The sequence below is a fragment of the Entelurus aequoreus genome, linkage group LG23 (assembly GCF_033978785.1).
Source record: "Entelurus aequoreus isolate RoL-2023_Sb linkage group LG23, RoL_Eaeq_v1.1, whole genome shotgun sequence".
Classification (NCBI taxonomy): Eukaryota; Metazoa; Chordata; class Actinopteri; order Syngnathiformes; family Syngnathidae; genus Entelurus; species Entelurus aequoreus.
The window spans coordinates 42,848,964-42,875,396 of record NC_084753.1 but is presented as its reverse complement, the minus strand read 5'-3'; the positions used below and the strand labels follow the sequence as shown (position 1 = coordinate 42,875,396).

The 26,433-nt window shown below is 39.1% G+C and overlaps 1 protein-coding gene across 1 annotated transcript; it reads left to right on the top strand.

The window, feature by feature from the left end:
• Positions 1 to 216: 216 nt before the first annotated feature.
• Positions 217 to 20,737, top strand: coch (coagulation factor C homolog, cochlin (Limulus polyphemus)). The gene is made up of 15 exons (XM_062034825.1): positions 217 to 251; positions 341 to 370; positions 3,806 to 3,838; positions 3,926 to 4,082; positions 4,161 to 4,294; positions 9,082 to 9,162; positions 10,916 to 10,975; positions 11,095 to 11,242; positions 13,195 to 13,298; positions 19,345 to 19,571; positions 19,632 to 19,746; positions 19,816 to 19,959; positions 20,023 to 20,179; positions 20,257 to 20,351; positions 20,417 to 20,737. Exons 2-15 carry the CDS (start codon positions 349 to 351, stop codon positions 20,587 to 20,589), a joined length of 1,650 nt encoding a protein of 549 aa, XP_061890809.1. The 5' UTR covers positions 217 to 251; positions 341 to 348; the 3' UTR covers positions 20,590 to 20,737.
• Positions 20,738 to 26,433: the final 5,696 nt, after the last annotated feature.

The window sequence follows — 26,433 nt, the reverse complement described above, 5'->3', positions numbered from 1 at the left end:
GGCGCCGCGTGGGCGTGGCCTGGTGCCCATCCTCGTCACAGTCTCCGGTCCACGTGACACGGCCAAGCTCCGCCCACCGCGGGCCAGGAGCGGAAAGAGGAAGAGTTGTGGAAGCGGCATGCAAATGAGGTCAGTGGGCGGGGTCACACGTGTCCAATGATGTGGAGCTCCGCCCACATTGTGTGTGTGCGTGCTTATTTAAAGGCTGCGGTCGTCCTCGTCTTCTTCATCCTCGTCTTCTTCATCCTCAGGTGAGTTCCTGCGTGCTGATTGGCTGCTTGAATGAAGACTTGATTAGCATAGTAGGCCCCGCCCACTCTGATCATGTCTTTACTTTCAGGAGCAGAAATGTGTCTGCTGCTTCTCACAGGTATGTTCTATTATGTCTACTGCCCTCTAGTGTGTTCTATATGTTTCTATTCTACTACTTTCTGTTGTCTTCTACTGTATAGTTTTATGTTCTACTGCCCTAAAACTGTGTCCTATAGTGTTCTATTCTATTGTGTTCTACTGTATAGTTTTCTGTTCTACTGCCCTAAGACTGTGTCCTATAGTGTTCTATTCTATTGTGTTCTACTGTATAGTTTTCTGTTCTACTGCCTTAAGACTGTGTCCTATAGTGTTCTATTCTATTGTGTTCTACTGTATAGTTTTCTGTTCTACTGCCCTAAAACTGTGTCCTATAGGGATCTTTGTGTTCTATTTTATTGTGTTCTACTGTATAGTTTTCTGTTCTACTGCCTTAAGACTGTGTCCTATTGTGTTCTATTCTATTGTGTTCTACTGTATAGTTTTTCTGTTCTACTGCCTTAAGACTGTGTCCTATAGTGTTCTATTCTATTGTGTTCTACTGTATAGTTTTATGTTCTACTGCCCTAAGACTGTGTCCTATAGGGATCTTTGTGTTGTATTCTATTGTGTTCTACTGTATAGTTTTCTGCTTTACTGCCTTATACTGTGTCCTATAGTGTTCTATTCTATGGTGTGACACTGTATAGTTTTATTCTACTGCCTTCTATTGTGTTCTATAGTCTACCTTAGTCTTCTACTTTGTATGTTTCTTTTCTACTACTTTTTGTTGTGTTCTATTCTATTGTGTTCTACTGTATAGTTTTATGTTCTACTGCCCTAAGACTGTGTCCTATAGGGATCTTTGTGTTGTATTCTATTGTGTTCTACTGTATAGTTTTCTGCTTTACTGCCTTATACTGTGTCCTATAGTGTTCTATTCTATGGTGTGACACTGTATAGTTTTATGCTACTGCCTTCTATTGTGTTCTATAGTCTACCTTAGTCTTCTACTTTGTATGTTTCTTTTCTACTACTTTTTGTTGTGTTCTATTCTATTGTGTTCTACTGTATAGTTTTATGTTCTACTGCCCTAAGACTGTGTCCTATAGGGATCTTTGTGTTCATATTCTATTGTGTTCTACTGTATAGTTTTCTGTTGTACTACCTTAAGACTGTGTCCTATATGGATCTCTGTGTCCTTTCTATTGTGTTCTACTGTATAGTTTTCTGTTCTACTGCCTTAAGATTGTGTCCTATACAGATATTTGTGTCCTATTCTATTGTGTTCTACTGTATAATTTCTGTTCTACTGCCTTAAGACTGTGTCCTATAGTGTACTATTCTATTGTGTTCTATTCTATTGTGTTCTACTGTATAGTTTTCTGTTCTACTGCCTTAAGACTGTGTCCTATAGGGATCTTTGTGTTCTATTCTATTGTGTTCTACTGTATAGTTTTCTGTTCTACTGCCTTAAGACTGTGTCCTATAGTGTTCTATTCTATTGTGTTCTACTGTATAGTTTTCTGTTCTACTGCCTTAAGACTGTGTCCTATAGTGTTCTATTCTATTGTGTTCTATTCTATTGTGTTCTACTGTATAGTTTTTCTGTTCTACTGCCTTAAGACTGTGTCCTATAGGGATGTTTGTGTTCTATTCTATTGTGTTCTACTGTATAGTTTTCTATTCTACTGCCTTCTGTTGTTTTCTGTAGTGTTCTTTTTTATTGTGTTCTACCCTATAGGTTTATGTTCGACTGCCTTATACTGTGTCTTCTTATACTGTACTTTATTGTTGTATTGTTCTAGTGTTCAAGTGTATATTTTTCTATTCCACTCCCTTCTATTGTGTTCTTTAGTGTTCTATTGTGTTCTACTGTATAACTGTATATTATATCAATTGTATTGTGTTCTTAGTGTTGTATTCTATTGTGTTTTGTTGTGTTGTGTTGTCTTCTATCTTGTTTTAGTGTGTGTTCTATTGTGACCTATTGTGTTCTATTTTATTATGTTGTGTTGTGTTCAATTGTAATATGTTGTGCGTTCTATTGTGCTGTGTGCTATTGTATTCATTGTGTATTGTGTTGTGTTGTATCCTATTCTATTGTTTTATTGTGTTCTATTCCATCCTCTACCATAGTAATCTATTGTGTTGTATTGTGTTCTATTCTATCTTACTCTATCGTAATCTATTGTGTTGTATCGTATTATATTGTGTTGCACTGTGTTGTGTTCCATCCTATTGTATTGTGTTGTGTTCCATCGTGTAGTGTGATCTTTTGTATTTTATTATGTATTGTGTTTTATTGTATTCTATTATGTATTGTGTTGTGTTGTATTGTATTATGTATTGTGTTGTATTGTATTCTATTATGTATTGTGTAGTGTTGTATTGTATTTTATTATGTATGGTGTTGTATTGTATTCTATTATGTATTGTGTTGTGTTCTATTGTATTTTATTATGTATGGTGTTGTATTGTATTCTATTATGTATTGTGTTGTGTTGTATTGTATTTTATTATGTATTGTGTTGTATTGTATTCTACTATGTATTGTGTTGTGTTGTATTGTATTTTATTATGTATTGTGTTGTATTGTATTCTATTATGTATTGTGTTGTGTTGTATTGTATTTTATTATGTATTGTGTTGTATTGTATTGTATTTTATTATGTATTGTGTTGTATTGTATTCTATTATGTATTGTGTTGTGTTCCATCCTATTGTATTGTGTTGTGTTGTGTTCCATCGTGTAGTGTGATCTTTTGTATTTTATTATGTATTGTGTTTTATTGTATTCTATTATGTGTTGTGTTGTATTGTATTATGTATTGTGTTGTATTGTATTCTATTATGTATTGTGTAGTGTTGTATTGTATTTTATTATGTATGGTGTTGTATTGTATTCTATTATGTATTGTGTTGTGTTGTATTGTATTTTATTATGTATTGTGTTGTATTGTATTGTATTTTATTATGTATTGTGTTGTATTGTATTCTATTATGTATTGTGTTGTGTTCTATTGTATTTTATTATGTATGGTGTTGTATTGTATTCTATTATGTCTTGTGTTGTGTTGTATTGTATTTTATTATGTATTGTGTTGTATTGTATTCTACTATGTATTGTGTTGTATTGTATTGTATTTTATTATGTATTGTGTTGTATTGTATTCTATTATGTATTGTGTTGTGTTGTATTGTATTTTATTATGTATTGTGTTGTATTGTATTGTATTTTATTATGTATTGTGTTGTATTGTATTCTATTATGTATTGTGTAGTGTTGTATTGTATTTTATTATGTATTGTGTTGTATTGTATTCTATTATGTATTGTGTTGTGTTGTATTGTATTTTATTATGTATTGTGTTGTGTTGTATTGTATTTTATAATGTATTGTGTTGTATTGTATAGTGTTGTTTTCTATTGAACGGTGTTGTATAATGTGTTGTATTCTATTGTGTTCTATTCTACTGTGTTGTGTTGCATTGTGATAGTTGTGTGTGTGTTACAGGAGTGTACCTGCTGGTGTGGTCGTGTTGCTCAGGTGTGTATCTACCTGTGCTAACAACAACACTATTGCTTTTTCAATGGCCAGTGGCTGTTTCCATGACGACCACTTTGTTCCCCTTAGCAACACAACCACTGAGCTGTGAGAGCCGGGGGGCGGACCTAGCGCAGGACGCCACACTAGTCCACTGCCCGCCACACTGCGGCCAGCGCAGGCTGTCTGTGTTTGGAACGCACGTCTACGCCGCCATCTCATCCCTCTGTGGCGCCGCGCTGCACAGGTAACCTGACCTTTGACCTTGGGGGCAGCACGTGGTCACTTCCCGTACCACGAGGTCAAATTGTTTGTGTGCGTGCAGCGGCGCCGTGGGCGTGTCGGGGGGCGTGGTCAAGGTGGAGAGGTTGCCTGGGCAACAGCCCTACACCAGCTCCTACGCCAACGGCATCCAATCACAGGCCTTGTCACGATGGAGCTCCTCCTTCACGCTCAGCGGTAGGTCAGAGGTCACGCCTCCTTACCACCTGAGAGACCACATGTTGGTCACATGTTCACATGTTGGTCACATGTTCATATGTTCACATGTTCATGTGTTGGTCACATGTTGGTTACTTGTTGGTCACATGTTGTTCACATGTTGGTCACATGTTCATATGTTCACATGTTGTTCATGTGTTGGTCACATGTTGATTACGTGTTGGTCACATGTCGATTATGTGTCGGTCACATGTTCATATGTTCACATGTTAATCACATGTTGATTACGTGTCGGTCACATGTTCATATGTTCACATGTTAATCACATGTTGATTACGTGTTGGTCACATGTTCATATGTTCACATGTTAATCACATGTTGATTACGTGTTGGTCACATGTCGATTATGTGTCGGTCACATGTTCATATGTTCACATGTTAATCACATGTTGATTACGTGTCGGTCACATGTTCATATGTTCACATGTTAATCACATGTTGATTACGTGTTGGTCACATGTTCATATGTTCACATGTTAATCACATGTTGATTACGTGTTGGTCACATGTTCATATGTTCACATGTTGGTCACAAGTTGGTCACATGTTGATTACGTGTTGGTCACATGTACACATGTTGGTCATGTGTTGGTCACATGTTCACATGTTGGTCACATGTTCACATGTTGGTCACGTGTTGGTCACATGTACACATGTTGGTCATGTGTTGGTCACATGTTCAAATGTTGGTCACATGTTCACATGTTGGTCACGTGTTGGTCACATGTACACATGTTGGTCATGTGTTGGTCACATGTTCACATGTTGGTCATGTGTTGGTCACATGTTCACATGTTGGTCACATGTTGGTAATGTGTTGGTCACATGTTGGTCACATGTTTTTCACATGATGGTCACATGTAGGTAATGTGTTGGTCACATGTTTTTAACATGTTGGTCACATGTTAACATGTTGGTCACATGTTGGTAGTGTGTTGGTCACATGTTTTTCACATGTTGGTCACATGTTAACATGTTGGTCACATGTTGGTAATGTGTTGGTCACATGTTTTTCACATGTTGGTCACATGTTGGTCACATATTGGTAATGTGTTGGTCACATGTTTTTCACATGTTGGTCACATGTTGGTAATATGTTGATCACATGTTTTTCACATGTTGGTCACATATTTTTCACATGTTGGTCACAAGTTGGTCACATGTTGATTACGTGTTGGTCACATGTTGATCACATGTTTTTCAAATGTTGGTCACATATTTTTCACATGTTGGTCACAAGTTGGTCACATGTTGATTACGTGTTGGTCACATGTTGATTACGTGTTGGTCGCTTGTCGATTACGTGTTGGTCACATGTTCATATGTTCACATGTTAATCACATGTTGATTACGTGTTGGTCACATGTTCATATGTTCACATGTTGTTCACATGTGGATTACGTGTTGGTCACAAGTTGGTCACATGTACATTACGTGTTGGTCACATGTACACATGTCGTTCATGTGTTGGTCACATGTTCATATGTTGACATGATGTTCATGTGTTGGTCACATATTGATTACGTGTTGGTCACATGTCGATTACGTGTCGGTCACATGTTCATATGTTCACATGTTAATCACATGTTGATTACGTGTTGGTCACATGTATATATGTTCACATGTTGGTCACATGTTGTTCACATGTTGATTACGTGTTGGTCACATGTTGGTCACAAGTTGGTCACATGTTGATTACGTGTTGGTCACATGTTCACATGTTGGTCACATGTTCACATGTTGGTCACATGTACACATGTTGTTCATGTGTTGGTCACATGTTCACATGTTGGTCACATGTTCACATGTTGTTCACATGTTGTTCACATTTTGGTAATGTGTTGGTCACATGTTGGTCACGTGTTGGTCACATGTTCACATATTGGTCACATGTTCACATGTTGGTCACATGTTGGTAATGTGTTGGTCACATGTTTTTCACATGATGGTCACATGTTGGTAATGTGTTGGTCACATGTTTTTCACATGTTGGTCACATGTTAACATGTTGGTCACATGTTGGTAATGTGTTGGTCACATTTTTCACATGTTGGTCACATGTTCACATGTTGGTCACATGTTGGTAATGTGTTGGTCACATGTTTTTCACATGTTCACATGTTGGTAATATGTTGATCACATATTTTTCACATGTTGGTCACATATTTTTCACATGTTGGTCACAAGTTGGTCACATGTTGATTACATGTTGGTCACATGTTGACTACGTGTTGTCACATGTTGATTACGTGTTGTCACATGTTCTTCACATGTTGGTCACATGTTCACATGTTGTTCACATGTTGGTAATGTGTTGGTCACATGTTGGTCACGTGTTGGTAACATGTTTTTCACATGTTGGTCACATGTTAACATGTTGGTCACATGTTGGTAATGTGTTGGTCACATGTTTTTCACATGTTGGTCACATGTTCACATGTTGTTAATATGTTGATCACATGTTTTTCACATGTTGGTCACATGTTGGTAATGTGTTGGTTACATGTTTTTCACATGTTGGTCACATGTTAACATGTTGGTCACATGTTGGTAATGTGTTGGTAACATGTTTTTCACATGTTGGTCACATGTTAACATGTTGGTCACATGTTGGTAATGTGTTGGTCACATGTTTTTCACATGTTGGTCACATGTTCACATGTTGTTAATATGTTGATCACATGTTTTTCACATGTTGGTCACATATTTATCATATGTTGGTCACAAGTTGGTCACATGTTGATTACGTGTTGGTCACATATTGATTACATGTTGGTCACATGTTTTTCACATGTTGGTCACATGTTGATTATGTGTTGGTCACATGTTTTTCACATGTTGGTCACATGTTTTTCACAAGTTGGTCACATGTTCATCACGTGTTGGTCACATGTTGGTCACATGTTCATGTTGTTCACGTGTTGGTCACATGTTGGTAACATGTTGGTCACATGTTGGTAACATGTTGGTCACATGTTGTTCATGTGTTGTCACATGTTGGTTAACATGTTAGTCACATGTTGTTCACGCGTTGGTCACATGTTCACATGTTGGTCACATGTTGGTCACATGTACACATGTTGGTCATGTGTTGGTCACATGTTCACATGTTGGTCACATGTTCACATGTTGGTCACGTGTTGGTCACATGTACACATGTTGGTCATGTGTTGGTCACATGTTAACATGTTGGTCACATGTTGGTAATGTGTTGGTCACATGTTTTTCACATGTTGGTCACATGTTCACATGTTGTTAATATGTTGATCACATGTTTTTCACATGTTGGTCACATGTTGGTAATGTGTTGGTCACATGTTTTTCACATGTTGGTCACATGTTAACATGTTGGTCACATGTTGGTAATGTGTTGGTAACATGTTTTTCACATGTTGGTCACATGTTAACATGTTGGTCACATGTTGGTAATGTGTTGGTCACATGTTTTTCACATGTTGGTCACATGTTCACATGTTGTTAATATGTTGATCACATGTTTTTCACATGTTGGTCACATATTTATCATATGTTGGTCACAAGTTGGTCACATGTTGATTACGTGTTGGTCACATATTGATTACATGTTGGTCACATGTTTTTCACATGTTGGTCACATGTTGATTATGTGTTGGTCACATGTTTTTCACATGTTGGTCACATGTTTTTCACAAGTTGGTCACATGTTGATCACGTGTTGGTCACATGTTGGTCACATGTTCATGTTGTTCACGTGTTGGTCACATGTTGGTAACATGTTGGTCACATGTTGGTAACCTGTTGGTCACATGTTGTTCATGTGTTGTCACATGTTGGTTAACATGTTAGTCACATGTTGTTCACGCGTTGGTCACATGTTCACATGTTGGTCACATGTTATTTTACATGTTAGTTCACTTGTTGGTCACATGGTCATATGTTGGTCACATGTTATTTCACATGTTGTTCACATGTTGTTCACATGATAATTAACATGATGGTCACATGTTAGTTAACATGTTGGTCACATGTTAGTTTCATGTTAGTTCACATGTTGGTCACATGGTCACATGTTAGTTCACGTTAGTTCACATGTTGGTCTCATGTTAGTTCACATGTTGGTCACATGTTAGTTCGCATGTTTATCACATGGTCACATGTTAGTTTACATGTTGGTCTCATGTTACTTTACATGTTTATCACATCGTCACATGTTAGTTTACATGTTGGTCACATATTAGTTAACCTGTTGGTCACATGTTGTTCATATGTTGGTCACATGTTATTTCACATGTTGTTCACATGTTGTTCACATGTTGTTCACATGATAATTAACATGATGGTCACATGTTAGTTAACATGTTGGTCACATGTTAGTTTCATGTTAGTTCACATGTTGGTCACATGGTCACATGTTAGTTCACGTTAGTTCACATGTTGGTCACATGGTCACATGTTAGTTCACGTTAGTTCACATGTTGGTCACATGTTAGTTCACATTAGTTCACATGTTGGTCACATGTTAGTTCACATGTTGGTCTCATGTTAGTTCACATGTTTATCACATGGTCACATGTTAGTTTACATGTTGGTCTCATGTTAGTTCACATGTTGGTCACATGTTAGTTCACATGTTGGTCACATGTTAGTTCACATGTTGGTCACATGTTATTTCACATGTTGTTCACATGTTGGTCACATGTTTTTCACATGTTGGTCACTTGGTCACATGTTTTTATTATGTTGGTCACATGTTTGCTTTGTGTCAGAGCATGTCGAGCAGCCTTCCCACGTCATCACGCATCAACACATCAGCAGTGACACCAATGCTGCTGCCACCAAACTGCCAGGTGACCTTTTTCTTCGCCTTTTTCTTTGCCTTTTTCTTCGCCTTTTTCTTCGCCTCAAACTATACATCACTGTGTGTGTGTGTGTCTGCGTGTGTGTGTGTGTGTGTTAAATGTGTGTGTGTGTGTTAAATGTGTGTGTGTGTGTATTAAATGTGTGTGTGTGTGTTAAATATGTGTGTGTGTTAAATGTGTGTGCGTGTGTTAAATGTGTGTGTGTGTTAAATCTGTGTGTCTGTGTGTGTGTGTTAAATGTGTGTGTGTGTGTGTGTGTGTGTGTGTTTTAAATGTGTGTGTGTGTGTTAAATGTGTGCGTGTGTGTGTTAAATGTGTGTGTGTGTGTTAAATGTGTGTGTGTGTTAAATGTGTGTGTCTGTGTGTGTGTGTTAAATGTGTGTGTGTGTGTGTTAAATGTGTGTGTGTGTGTTAAATGTGTGTGTATGTGTGTTAAATGTGTGTGTGTGTTAAATGTGTGTGTGCGTGTGTGTTAAATGTGTGTGTGTGGGTTAAATGTGTGTGTGTGTTTGAGTGTTTTAAATATGTGTGTGTGTGTGTTAAATGTATGTGTGTGTGTGTTAAATGTGTCTGTGTGTGTGAATGTTAAATGTGTGTGTGTGTGTGTGTTAAATGTGTGTGTGTGTGTTAATGTGTGTGTATGTGTGTTAAACGTGTGTGTGTGTGTTAAATGTGTGTGCGTGTGTTAAATGTGTGTGTGTGTGTGTATTAAATGTGTGTGTGTTTTAAATGTGTCTGTGTATGTGTGTTAAACGTGTGTGTGTGTTAAATGTGTGTGTGTATGTGTGTTAAATGTGTGTGTGTGTGTATGTGTGTGTTAAATGTGTCTGTGTGTGTGTATGTTAAATGTGTGTGTGTGTGTGTGTGTGTTAAATGTGTGTGTGTTAAATGTGTGTGTGTGTGTATTAAATGTGTGTGTGTTTTAAATGTGTGTGTGTATGTGTGTTAAACGTGTGTGTGTGTGTGTTAAATGTGTGTGTATGTGTGTTAAATGTGTGTGTGTGTGTATGTGTGTGTTAAATGTGTCTGTGTGTTAAATGTGTGTGTGTGTTAAATGTGTGTGTGTATGTGTGTTAAACGTGTGTGTGTATGTGTGTTAAACGTGTGTGTTAAGTGTGTCTGTGTGTGTGTTAAATGTGTGTGTGTGTATTAAATGTGTGTGTGTGTGTGTATTAAATGTGTGTGTGTGTAGGTGTGTTAAATGTGTGTGTGTGTGTATGTGTGTGTTAAATGTGTCTGTGTGTGTCCGTGTGAGTGTATGTTAAATGTGTGTGTGTGTTAAATGTGTGTGTGTGTTAAATGTGTGTGTGTGTGTATTAAATTTGTGTGTGTTTTAAATGTGTGTGTGTGTGTGTGTGTTAAACGTGTGTGTGTGTTAAATGTGTCTGTGTGTTAAATGTGTGTGTGTGTTAAATGTGTGTGTGTGTGTTAAATGTGTGTGTGTATGTGTGTTAAACGTGTGTGTTAAATGTGTGTGTGTGTGTTAAATGTGTGTGTGTGTGTATTAAATGTGTGTGTGTGTATTAAATGTGTGTGCGTGTGTGTGTGTGTATTAAATGTGTGTGTGTGTGTGTATTAAATGTGTGTGTGTGTGTGTGTATTAAATGTGTGTGTGTGTGTGTATTAAATGTGTGTGTGTGTGTGTGTGTATTAAATGTGTGTGTGTGTGTGTATTAAATGTGTGTGTGTGTGTATTAAATGTGTGTGTGTGTATTAAATATGTGTGTGTGTGTGTGTGTAGCAGCCAAGAAGGCGTTGAAGAAGTTGTCAGTAAAGAAAGTTATTCGAGGAGGAAATAAAGGTGTGTGTGTTCTTTATTAACAATCATGTTTGGTCACATGACCTCTTTTAAACAAGTGTGTGTGCGTGCGTGCGTGCATGTGTGTGTGTGTGCGTGCGTGCGTGTTTGTGTGTGTGCAGACTGTCAAATGGACATCGCCATGGTGATAGACAGCAGCAACAACATTGGCCTGAGACGTTTCAACCTACAGAAAAACTTTGTCAGCAAACTGGCAGCCATGTTGAAAGTTGGAGCAGCTGGACCACATGTTGGACTCGTGCAGACCAGGTCTCACACATACATCTAACACACACACACACACACATTTAACACGCACACACATTTAACAAACACACAAATTTAACACATGCACACATTGAACACACACACGTTTAACACACACATTTCAGAAACACACAAATTTAACACACACACACATTCAACACACGCACACCTTTAACACACACATATTTAACACACACATTGAACACACACACATTTAACACACACACACACATTCAACACACGCACACCTTTAACACACACATATTTAACACACACATTGAACACACACACATTTAACACACACACACACATTCAACACACGCACACCTTTAACACACACATATTTAACACACACATTGAACACACACACATTTAACACACACACACACATTTAACATACACATAGACTTAACAAACACACACTTAACACATACACACACATTTAACAAACACACAAATTTAACACACACACACACATTTAACACACACACACATTGAACACACACACATTGAACACACACATTTAACACACACACACACATTGAACACACACACATTTAACACACACACACATTGAACACACACACACACATTGAACACACACACTCACACATTTAACACACACAAACTTTTAACACACGCACACATTTAACACACACATTTAACACACGCACACATTTAACACGCACACATTTAACACACACATTGAACACACACACATTTAACACACTCACACATTTAACACACACACACATTTAACATGCACATAGACTTAACAAACACACACACTTAACACACACACACACATTTAACAAACACACAAATTTAACAAACACAAACACACATTTAACACACGCACACATTGAACACACACATTTAACACACACACACACACATTTAACACACACACATTGAACACACACACACACTCATGTTTAACACACACACACACACATTGAACACACACACACATGAACACACACACTCACACATTTAACACACACAAACTTTTAACACACACACATTTAACACACACACATTTAACACACACATTTAACACACGCACACATTTAACACACACACATTGAACACACACACATTTAACACACTCACAAATTTAACGCACACACACACATTTAACATGCACATAGACTTAACAAACACACACACTTAACACACACACACACACCTTTAACAAACACACAAATTTAACACACACACACATTTAACACACGCACACATTGAACACACACACACACATTGAACACACACACACATTTAACACACACACACACATTGAACACACACACACACACACACATTTAACACACACACACACACATTGAACACACACACACATTGAACACACACACTCACACACAAACTTTTAACACACACACACACATTTAACACACACATTTAACACACACACATTGAACACACACACGTTTAACACACTCACACATTTAACACACACACATTGAACACACATGTTTAACACACACACACACACACACATTTAATAAACACACACATTTAACACACACACACGTACACATCTTCACACACACACTCACACATTGAACACACACACACATTTAACACACACACACAAATTTAACACACGCACACATGCATTTAATACATACTCACATTGAACACACACACATTTAACACACACACACATTTAACGCACGCACACATTCTTTTAACACATATGCACATTTAACACACACATGCACATTGAACACACACACACATTTAATACACACAAACATTTTACACACACATACAAACGTACATTTAACAGTGCATTATGTCTAATTTGGTGTGTGTGTGTGTGTGTGTGTGTGTGTGTGTGTGTGTGTGTGTGTGTGTGTGTGTGTGTGTGTGTGTGTGTGTGTGTGTGTGTGTGTGTGTGTGTGTGTGTGTGTGTGTGTTGTGTGTGTGTGTAGTGATGTTCCAAGAACAGAATTCCTGCTGACTAACTTCACAAACAGCAAAGATCTTCAGTTTGCCATCAAAGAGCTCACACACCTGGGAGGACATACCAACACAGGTACACACACCTGGGAGGACATACCAACACAGGTACACACACCTGGTAGGACATACCAACACAGGTACACACACCTGGGAGGACATACCAACACAGGTACACACACCTGGGAGGACATACCAACACAGGTACACACACCTGGGAGGACATACCAACACAGGTACACACACCTGGTAGGACATACCAACACAGGTACACACACCTGGGAGGACATACCAACACAGGTACACACACCTGGGAGGACATACCAACACAGGTACACACACCTGGGAGGACATACCAACACAGGTACACTCACCTGGGAGGACATACCAACACAGGTACACACACCTGGGAGGACATACCAACACAGGTACACACACCTGGGAGGACATACCAACACAGGTACACACACCTGGGAGGACATACCAACACAGGTACACTCACCTGGGAGGACATACCAACACAGGTACACACACCTGGGAGGACATACCAACACAGGTACACACACCTGGGAGGACATACCAACACAGGTACACACACCTGGGAGGACATACCAACACAGGTACACTCACCTGGGAGGACATACCAACACAGGTACACACACCTGGGAGGACATACCAACACAGGTACACACACCTGGGAGGACATACCAACACAGGTACACTCACCTGGGAGGACATACCAACACAGGTACACACACCTGGGAGGACATACCAACACAGGTACACACACCTGGGAGGACATACCAACACAGGTACACACACCTGGGAGGACATACCAACACAGGTACACACACCTGGGAGGACATACCAACACAGGTACACACCTGGGAGGACATACCAACACAAGTACACACACCTGGGAGGACATACCAACACAGGTACACACACCTGGGAGGACATACCAACACAGGTACACACACCTGGGAGGACATACCAACACAGGTACACACACCTGGGAGGACATACCAACACAGGTACACACACCTGGGAGGACATACCAACACAGGTACACTCACCTGGGAGGACATACCAACACAGGTACACACACCTGGGAGGACATACCAACACAGGTACACACACCTGGGAGGACATACCAACACAGGTACACTCACCTGGGAGGACATACCAACACAGGTACACACACCTGGGAGGACATACCAACACAGGTACACACACCTGGGAGGACATACCAACACAGGTACACACACCTGGGAGGACATACCAACACAGGTACACACACCTGGTAGGACATACCAACACAGGTACACACACCTGGGAGGACATACCAACACAGGTACACACACCTGGGAGGACATACCAACACAGGTACACACACCTGGGAGGACATACCAACACAGGTACACACACCTGGTAGGACATACCAACACAGGTACACACACCTGGGAGGACATACCAACACAGGTACACACACCTGGGAGGACATACCATCACAGGTACACACACCTGGGAGGACATACCAACACAGGTACACTCACCTGGGAGGACATACCAACACAGGTACACACACCTGGGAGGACATACCAACACAGGTACACACACCTGGGAGGACATACCAACACAGGTACACACACCTGGGAGGACATACCAACACAGGTACACTCACCTGGGAGGACATACCAACACAGGTACACACACCTGGGAGGACATACCAACACAGGTACACACACCTGGGAGGACATACCAACACAGGTACACACACCTGGGAGGACATACCAACACAGGTACACTCACCTGGGAGGACATACCAACACAGGTACACACACCTGGGAGGACATACCAACACAGGTACACACACCTGGGAGGACATACCAACACAGGTACACTCACCTGGGAGGACATACCAACACAGGTACACACACCTGGGAGGACATACCAACACAGGTACACACACCTGGGAGGACATACCAACACAGGTACACACACCTGGGAGGACATACCAACACAGGTACACACACCTGGGAGGACATACCAACACAGGTACACACCTGGGAGGACATACCAACACAAGTACACACACCTGGGAGGACATACCAACACAGGTACACACACCTGGGAGGACATACCAACACAGGTACACACACCTGGGAGGACATACCAACACAGGTACACACACCTGGGAGGACATACCAACACAGGTACACACACCTGGGAGGACATACCAACACAGGTACACTCACCTGGGAGGACATACCAACACAGGTACACACACCTGGGAGGACATACCAACACAGGTACACACACCTGGGAGGACATACCAACACAGGTACACTCACCTGGGAGGACATACCAACACAGGTACACACACCTGGGAGGACATACCAACACAGGTACACACACCTGGGAGGACATACCAACACAGGTACACTCACCTGGGAGGACATACCAACACAGGTACACACACCTGGGAGGACATACCAACACAGGTACACACACCTGGGAGGACATACCAACACAGGTACACACACCTGGGAGGACATACCAACACAGGTACACACACCTGGGAGGACATACCAACACAGGTACACACCTGGGAGGACATACCAACACAAGTACACACACCTGGGAGGACATACCAACACAGGTACACACACCTGGGAGGACATACCAACACAGGTACACACACCTGGGAGGACATACCAACACAGGTACACACACCTGGGAGGACATACCAACACAGGTACACACACCTGGGAGGACATACCAACACAGGTACACTCACCTGGGAGGACATACCAACACAGGTACACACACCTGGGAGGACATACCAACACAGGTACACACACCTGGGAGGACATACCAACACAGGTACACTCACCTGGGAGGACATACCAACACAGGTACACACACCTGGGAGGACATACCAACACAGGTACACACACCTGGGAGGACATACCAACACAGGTACACACACCTGGGAGGACATACCAACACAGGTACACACACCTGGGAGGACATACCAACACAGGTACACACACCTGGGAGGACATACCAACACAGGTACACTCACCTGGGAGGACATACCAACACAGGTACACACACCTGGGAGAACATACCAACACAGGTACACACACCTGGGAGGACATACCAACACAGGTACACTCACCTGGGAGGACATACCAACACAGGTACACACACCTGGGAGGACATACCAACACAGGTACACACACCTGGGAGGACATACCAACACAGGTACACTCACCTGGGAGGACATACCAACACAGGTACACACACCTGGGAGGACATACCAACACAGGTACACACACCTGGGAGGACATACCAACACAGGTACACACACCTGGGAGGACATACCAACACAGGTACACTCACCTGGGAGGACATACCAACACAGGTACACACACCTGGGAGGACATACCAACACAGGTACACACACCTGGGAGGACATACCAACACAGGTACACACACCTGGGAGGACATACCAACACAGGTACACACACCTGGGAGGACATACCAACACAGGTACACACACCTGGGAGGACATACCAACACAGGTACACTCACCTGGGAGGACATACCAACACAGGTACACACACCTGGGAGGACATACCAACACAGGTACACACACCTGGGAGGACATACCAACACAGGTACACTCACCTGGGAGGACATACCAACACAGGTACACACACCTGGGAGGACATACCAACACAGGTACACACACCTGGGAGGACATACCAACACAGGTACACACACCTGGGAGGACATACCAACACAGGTACACACACCTGGGAGGACATACCAACACAGGTACACACACCTGGGAGGACATACCAACACAGGTACACTCACCTGGGAGGACATACCAACTCAGGTACACACACCTGGGAGGACATACCAACACAGGTACACACACCTGGGAGGACATACCAACACAGGTACACTCACCTGGGAGGACATACCAACTCAGGTACACACACCTGGGAGGACATACCAACACAGGTACACACACCTGGGAGGACATACCAACACAGGTACACACACCTGGGAGGACATACCAACACAGGTACACACACCTGGGAGGACATACCAACACAGGTACACACACCTGGGAGGACATACCAACACAGGTACACACACCTGGGAGGACATACCAACACAGGTACACACACCTGGGAGGACATACCAACACAGGTACACACACCTGGGAGGACATACCAACACAGGTACACACACCTGGGAGGACATACCAACACAGGTACACACGGATGTCCTATTGTGAAACGGTGGACTCTCTTAAGGCTGTAGAGTCCAATCCTGGAGACATACTTTATTGCAGGTTGGACATGTCAGTAGTTGTGGTCGTGGTCCTGGCATCTCTGGGTGTCCATCCATCCATCCATCCATCCATCCATCCATCCATCCATCCATCCATCCATCTTCTTCAGCTTAGTCGAGGTGAGGTTGCGGGGTGCAGCAGCCTAAGCAGAGAAGCCTAGACTTCTTTCTCCCTGAGTACTTGGTCCAAATGTACTTGGTCCAAATGCCCCTGGGAGATCGTGAGGCGTTCCCAGGCCAGCTGGGGACATAGTCCCCCCAACGTGTCCGGGGTTTCCCCCTGGGGATCCTACCAGTCGGACTTGCCCTAAACGGCATCCATTGCACCAGTCACCCAAGGTTTCTCATTGTGCCCGTTGGGTTGGGTTTGTTTCTTGCCCTGATGTGGGATCAGAGCCAAGGATGTCCTTGTGGTTTGTTAAGGGCTATATAAGTCAACTTGGATTGATTGATTGATTGATTAAACACCTCCCCAGGGAGGCCTTCGGGTGGCATCCTGACCGGGTGTCAGAACCACCTCATCTGGCTCCTCTCCATGTGGAGGAGCAGCGGTTTTACTTTGAGCTCCTCCTGAATGACAGAGCTTCTCACCCTATCTCTAAGGGAGAGCTCCGCCACCCGACGGAGGAAGTTCATTTCGGCCGCTTGCACCCGTGATCTTGTCCTTTTGGTCAGAACCTCATGATCTCTGGGTGTGTTTCTTCTAAAATGCTGCTGTTCCTGTCTGTTCACTCCTTTTCCAGCTGGTCAGTCCAGTCACAACAGTGTTGCCTCCAGAAGGTCTTGATCAGCAGCGGTTACGTCAAGGTCCTTAGACCGGATGTTTGAAGTCTTCAGCTGACCAGTGTAGTTGGCCATACAATACTCTGCGGGGGGTCATCAGGGGGATGTCCTTTCCAGAAGAAAGTGTAGCCCATTCCGTCCTCACTCAAAGATCCTTCATCCAGGAGTCTGGTCTGGCATTGTCCATGTTATATCGTCTTAGTTCAGACCAGTACTGTCCTTTGCTCTGGTCTGTCACTGTTACCTGGGGAGTCCAAAAAGGTTCTCACATTCCATGATGCCAGTTTCAAATTAGAGGCTTTTTGGATTTGCGTGGCAAGGGAGACCAAAGACCACCGGCACTGTTCCACAGTTGCAGGAGGCTGCCGGCGCTCCAGTCTCTTGGAGGACAGCCTATTTCTGCGCCCGCCAGGTACATCTCCCTTCCAGTAGTCATCATCATCATCGGCAGTCACTCGTAGTCGAGTATGACTGTCCTCAGAATGGATGGGTTCCCATTCGGGAGGGCGCCTGCGCGTGACGTCTTTTAGCGTGGGGAGACTGATGCGCCTGCAGCCACCACACGGTCCTTGGCAGAGAGGGGCCTTGATCCAGTGGCATGGATCCATGACGACTGGAGTGCAAATACAGCCACCCTCTTTCGCCTGGTCCCCCATTGGGGACTTCACATATAGCTGGGGCGGTGGTTAACGGGCTTCTGGGCAATTCCACACACTGGTGGGCCTGCATGCCGGGTCTCTGAGGTCCATTGCTCCGAGATACCGTCCAACTTAGCCATGAACCGCAAGGTACCAGTTACTGTGTCGGTCCACGAGGAAGCATATACGGGTTTTGGAGGTCTTACACACACCTGGAAGGACATACTAACACAAGTACACACACCTGGGAGGACATACTAACACAGGTACAAACAAATACGAGTACACGCTTAGAATACACACGTTAAAGGTGTGTTGTGTCGTCAGGTAAGGCCATCATGCACGCGACTCAGACGTTGTTCGCGCAGGAGAGCGGCGGGAGGCGGGGCCACCCTCGTGTGATGCTGGTGTTGATTGACGGCTGGCCCTCTGACGACCTGGAGCGGGCAGCCGTGTTGGCCCGAGAGTCGGGAATCAACGTCTTCCTGCTGTCCGTCGCCAAGCCCGCCCCCGACGAGGTGGCCATGGTGCCCGACTACGACTTCACTAAGAAGGTCAGCGTGGTGTTTGCTTATCTTTGGTCACATGGTCACATGGTCACGTGTGTGGTGCAGGCGGTGTGCAAAGACAACGGCTTCTTCAACTACCACATGACCAGCTGGTTCGGCACCACCAAACACGTCAAACCTCTCACGCAGAGACTCTGCTCGCTGGACGGCCTTCTCTGCAGTACGACGCCACCAACACGCCATGGACACGCCACCACCAGCGGCCACTGAGCCCTTTCCTGTTTTCCAGGTCGGACATGTTTCAATTCGGTCAACATCGGCTTCCTGATTGACGGCTCGTCGAGCGTTGGAGACCCAAACTTCCGTCTGGTCTTGGACTTCTTGGGGGCCGTCGCTACCAAGTTTGACGTCTCAGACGTTGGCGCTCATGTTGGTGAGCGCTCAGGAAGTGACCCAAGAGTCTGATTGATGGATTGATTGATTGATTGGTGCGCAGGCGCGGTGCAGTTCACGTACGACCAGCGTCTGGAGTTCGGCATGTGGGAGCACGCCAGCAAAGACGGTGTCCTGGGTGCCTTGAGGAGGATCCCCTACATGAGCGGCGGCACGGCCACAGGAAGCGCCATCACCTACGCCGCCCAGAACTTGTTCAGGTACGCCGGCACCACCTGCCGGCTCATCATCATCCCCCGTTAGCGCCTTGCTGACGCCGTCACGTCTCCTGTGCTAGGCCCACCGGAAGAGGACGCAACTTCCTCATCGTGGTGACCGACGGCCAATCGTACGACAACGTGGGCGGGCCAGCTCTCGCCGCCCAGAATCAAGGTGTGTGTCCGCCCGTGTTGTCACTCCCGCGTCCCTCTGACCCGTGACCCCCGCCTCCTGCCCAGGCATCACCATGTACTCGGTGGGCGTGGCCTGGGCGCCCCTGGACGACCTGAAGTCGATGGCGTCGGAGCCCAAAGAAAGCCACACCTTCTTCACCAGAGATTTCACCGGGTTGGCCGAGTTGGTGGATCCTGTGGTCCGAGGGATCTGTCAGGACTTCAGCGTGAAAAACTGAAACACACACACACACACACACACACACACACACACACACACACACACACACACACACACAAGTATGTATGTAGCCCGTTTACAAACAGACATACTACCATTCATGTCTCTCTTCATATTTATTTGCTTGTAACCAATAAACTTTTTGTACCACCTGTCTGCGTGCAGGTCTCTGGCGCCCCCCGGTGTCTGAAGTGCAGGTAAAACCAAAAACTCCACATATTACTCAAACAAAACTGCTAAGGTAAGCCACTAAGGGACATAATACCTTTGATAGTTTGGATGGACTTACCATACCAGTGTGATGCGTTCAATGACACTCTGGAAACACAGGCTGCGGCTGACTTTGATGGGATTATTACTGTAAACTCCAACTTTAGTTATTTTGAAATGATGAAAGGTGGCTTATAGTTATAAAAAGTACAGTTGGAGTTTTCAAGGTGTGTCCAATCCTGCTAAAGCCAAGACTTAGTTGTTGTTTAATAGCAATCATACTTAAACCAAGACAATGTTTGAAAACCATAAATCATAATTATGATGTTTTTAAATCTCATAATTATGACTTTTTATCTCATAATTTCGACTTTCTTGTCTCACAATTTCGACTTTTTTATTTCATAATAATGACTTTTTATCTCATGATTTCGACTTTTTATCTCGTATCATTTTTCATCTCATAATTTCAACTTTTTATCTCATTATCATTTTTTACTCATAATAATTCAATTTTTTTTTTAAACTCATAATTATGACTTTTTATCTCATAATTTCGACTTTCTTGTCTCACAATTTCGACTTTTTTATTTAATAATTATGACTTTTCATCTCATAATTTCAACTTTTTATCTCATCATTATCATTTTTTACTCATAATTCAATTTTTTTTTTAAACTCATAATTATGAACTAAAAATTCATGATTAAAAATCTGAATTATGATGTTTTTAAATCTCATAAGTATGACTTTTTATCTCACAATTTCGACTTTTTTATTTCATAATTATGACTTTTTATCTCATGATTTCGACTTTTTATATCGTATCATTTTTCATCTCATAATTTGAACTTTTTATCTCATCATTATAATTTTTTACTCATAATTAAAAAAAAATTTAAACTCATAATTATGAGCTAAAAATTCATGATTAAAAATCTGAATTATGATGTTTTTAAATCTCATAATTATGACTTTTTATCTCATAATTGAGATTTTTGATCTCATCAATTTCAACTTTCTTGTCTTGCAATTTTGACTTTTTATCTCAAAATTTGGACTTTTTATTTCATAAGTATAACTTTTTATCTTAAATTTTTACTTTTTATTTCATAATTATGACTTTCTATCTCATAATTTCGATTTATTTTAATCTAATGCCTTTTTATCTCAAAATTTAAATGTTTTAATCTCATAATTTCGATTTTCCTGTCTCACCATTTCCACTTTTTGTCTCATAATTATGACATTTGTCTCATAATTATGACATTTGTCTCATAATTTCCACTTTTTAGCTCAGAATTGTGACTTCTTATCTCATAATTTCGATTTTTTTATATCTTTATTTTTTAATCCCATAATTTCAATTTTTTTTATCTCATCATTATCATTTTCCACTTATAATCATTCAATTATTATTTAAAAAAAAAATCATAATTATGAGATAAAAATTCATGATTAAAAAATCATAATTATGATGTTTTTAAATCTCATAAGTATGACTTTTTATCTCATAATTTCGATTTTTTATTTCATCAATTTTATCTCATAATTTAACTCATAATCATTAAATTATTGTTAAAAAAAATTATTATTATGAGATAAAAATTCACGATTATGATTTTTTAAATCTCATAATTATGATTTTTTTTAATCTCATAATTTCGACTTTTTATCATTATTTGTAATTTATAATTATGTAATCATTATTATAAAAAACATAATTATGAGATAAAAATTCATGATTAAAAAATCATAATTATGATGTTTTTAAATCTCATAAGTATGACTTTTTATCTCATAATTTCGACTTTCTTGTCTCACAATTTCGACTTTTTTATTTCATAATTATGACTTTTTATCTCATGATTTCGACTTTTTATCTTGTATCATTTTTGATCTCATAATTTCAACTTTTTATCTCATCATTATCATTTTTTACTCATAATAATTCTTTTTTTTTTTTAAACTCATAATCATGAGCTAAAAATTCATGATTCAAAATCTGAATTATGATGTTTTTAAATCACATAATTATGACTTTTTATCTCATAATTGAGATTTTTGATCTCATCAATTTCAACTTTCTTGTCTTGCAATTTTGACTTTTTATCTCATAATTTGGACTTTTTATTTCATAAGTATGACTTTTTATCTTAAATTTTTACTTTTTATTTCATAATTATGACTTTCTATGTCATCATTTCGATTTATTTTAATCTAATGCCTTTTTATCTCAAAATTTAAATTTTTTAATCTCATAATTTCGATGTTCCTGTCTCACAATTTCCACTTTTTGTCTCACAATTATGACATTTGTCTCATAATTATGACATTTGTCTCATAATTTCCACTTTTTATCTCAGAATTATGACTTTTTATCCCATAATTTCGATTTTTTTATCTCTATATTTTTAATCTCATAATTTCAACTTTTTATCTCATCATTTTCCACTCATAATCATTCAATTATTTAAAAAAAATCATAATTATGAGATAAAAATTCATGATTAAAAAATCATAATCATGATGTTTTTAAATCTCATAAGTATGACTTTTTATCTCATAATTTCGATTTTTGATTCCATCAATTTTATCTCATAATTTAACTCATAATCATTAAATTATTGTTTTAAAAAAATCATAATTATGAGATAAAAATTCGCGATTATGATTTTTTAAATCTCATAATTTTGATTTTTTTTTTTAATCTCATAATTTCGACTTTTTATCTCATTATCATTTGTAACTTATAATTATGTAATCATTATTATAAAAAAAACATAATTATGAGATAAAAAGTCATAATTATGATTATTTAAAATCTCATAATTATGACTTCTTTCTTTTTTTGGTGGCGGAGTTTTTGGTTAAAAAAATATATACATTTTTTGATTACAAATCCTTGTTTTGGTCATGACTCAACATCAAACTTGTGGGCGGGGCTTCCTCTGAAAGCCTTTTGATTGGTCAGTCTCGTCCAGCCTATAGTCTTCCTCCAAATGTGTTGAGGGCGGAAGTCGTCAGGAGGCCCACCCTAACATTTCTGTCCATTTCTTCAGCGCCCTCTGGTGTAAGTCTTTAATACTACAAGCACTTTTGAGCGTATGTGTCAAAAAGGAGGAGGGGCTACGCAGTGTTTTATTACACATTGTTTAGAAATATTATTTTATTGAAAAAATCATAACTATGAGATAAAAATTTGTGATTATGATTTTTTTAAATCTCATAATTATGACTTTTTTATCTCACAATTTCGATTTTCTTGTCTCGCAATTTTGACTTTTTATCTCCTAATCATGACATTTTTCTCTTAATTTCGACTTTTTATTTCATAAGTATGATTTTTTATCTTAAATTTTGACTTTTTATTTCATAATTATGACTTTCTATCTCATAATTTCGATTTATTTTAATCTAATGATTTTTTATCTCACAATTTTGACTTTGTATTTCATCATTTCCACTTTCTTGTCTCACAATTTCGACTTTTTATCCCATAATTATGACATTTATCTCATAATTTCCCATTTTTATCTCAGAATTATGACTTTTTAACTCTATCATTTTTTCCCCCATAATTTAAATTTTTATCTCATTATTATCATTTTTTACTCATAATTCAATTTTTTTTAACTCATAATTATGAGCTAAAAATTCATGATTAAAAATCTTAATTATGATGTTTTTAAATCTCATAATTATGACTTTTTATGTCATAATTTCGATTTTTGATCTCATCAATTTCAACTTTCTTGTCTCGCAATTTTGACTTTTTATCTCATAATTTGGACTTTTTTATTTCACAAGTATGACTTTTTATCTTAAATTTTTACTTTTTATTTCATAATTATGACTTTCTATCTCATAATTTCGATTTAATTTAATCTAATTACTTTTTATCTCACAATTTTGACTTTGTATTTCATAATTTCCACTTTCTTGTCTCACAATTTCGACTTTGTATCTCATAATTGTGACATTTATCTCATAATTTCCAATTTTTATCTCAGAATTATGACTTTTTATCTCATAATTTCGACTTTTTATCTCTATAATTTTTTATCTAATAATTTCAATTTTTTTATCTCATCATTATCATTTTTCACTCATAATAATTCTATTATTATTTTTTAAAAAACAACTCATAGTTATGAGCTAAAAATTCATGATTAAAAATATTAATTATGATGTTTTTATATCATAATTTCGATTTTTGATCTCATCAATTTCAACTTTCTTGTCTCGCAATTTTGACTTTTTATCTCATAATTTGGACTTTTTTATTTCATAAGTATGACTTTTTATCTTAAATTTTTACTTTTATTTCATAATTATGACTTTCTATCTCATCATTTCGATTTAATTTAATCTAATTACTTTTTATCTCACAATTTTGACTTTGTATTTTGTAATTTCCACTTTCTTGTCTCACAATTTCGACTTTTTATATCATAATTATGACATTTGTCTCATAATTTCCAATTTTTATCTCAGAATTATGACTTTTTATCTCATAATTTCGACTTTTTATCTCTATAATTTTTTTTTCCAATCATTTCAATTTTTTTATCTCATCATTATAATTTTTCACTCATAATAATTCAATTATTATTTAAAAAAAACAACTCATAGTTATGAGCTAAAAATTCATGATTAAAAATCTTAATTATGATATTTTTAAATCTCATAATTATGACTTTTTATATCATAATTTCGATTTTTGATCTCATCAATTTCAACTTTCTTGTCTCGCAATTTTGACTTTTTATCTCATAATTTGGACTTTTTTATTTCACAAGTATGACTTTTTATCTTAAATTTTTACTTTTTATTTCATAATTATGACTTTCTATCTCATAATTTCGATTTAATTTAATCTAATTACTTTTTATCTCACAATTTTGACTTCGTATTTCATAATTTCCACTTTCTTGTCTCACAATTTCGACTTTTTATCTCATAATTATGACATTTATCTCATAATTTTAAATTTTTATCTCAGAATTATGACTTTTTATCTCATAATTTCGACTTTTTATCTCTATCATTTTTTATCCCATAATTTAAATTTTTTTATCTCATCATTGTCATTTTTTACTCATAATAATTCAATTATTATTTAAAAAAACAACTCATAGTTATGAGCTAAAATTATGTTATGAGCTTAATTATGATGTTTTTAAATCTCATAATTATGACTTTTTATCTTAAATTTTTACTTTTTATTTCATAATTATGACTTTCTATCTCATCATTTCGATCTATTTTAATCTAATGACTTTTTATCTCACAATTTTGATTTTTGTATCTCATAATTTCGACTTTCTCGTCTCACAATTTCCACCTTCTGTCTCATAATTATGACATTTGTCTCATAATTTCCACGTTTTATCTCAGAATTATGACTTTTTATCTCATAATTTTGACTTTTTATCTCTATATTTTTTTAATCTCATAATTTCAATTTTTTTATCTCATCATTATAATTTTTCACTTATAATAATTCAATAATATCAACAATAAATAGCTGTACACACATGTCAATATTTTGTCAAATATTGTAGTTTTAGTTGCATTGGAAATGTTTTCCCGGGTGCTGTTCCCATTGTGTCCACCAGATGTCAGCATG

What these genes read in the sequence shown, in the direction of transcription:
- coch (XM_062034825.1), top strand. Translation starts at nt 349, where the DNA reads ATGTGTCTGCTGCTTCTCACAG. An exon ending in GGTGTGGTCGTGTTGCTCAG is followed by an intron (nt 3,839 to 3,925) that starts GTGTGTATCTAC and finishes TGTTCCCCTTAG; the next exon opens with CAACACAACCACTGAGCTGT. An exon ending in ACTACGACTTCACTAAGAAG is followed by an intron (nt 19,572 to 19,631) that starts GTCAGCGTGGTG and finishes TGTGTGGTGCAG; the next exon opens with GCGGTGTGCAAAGACAACGG.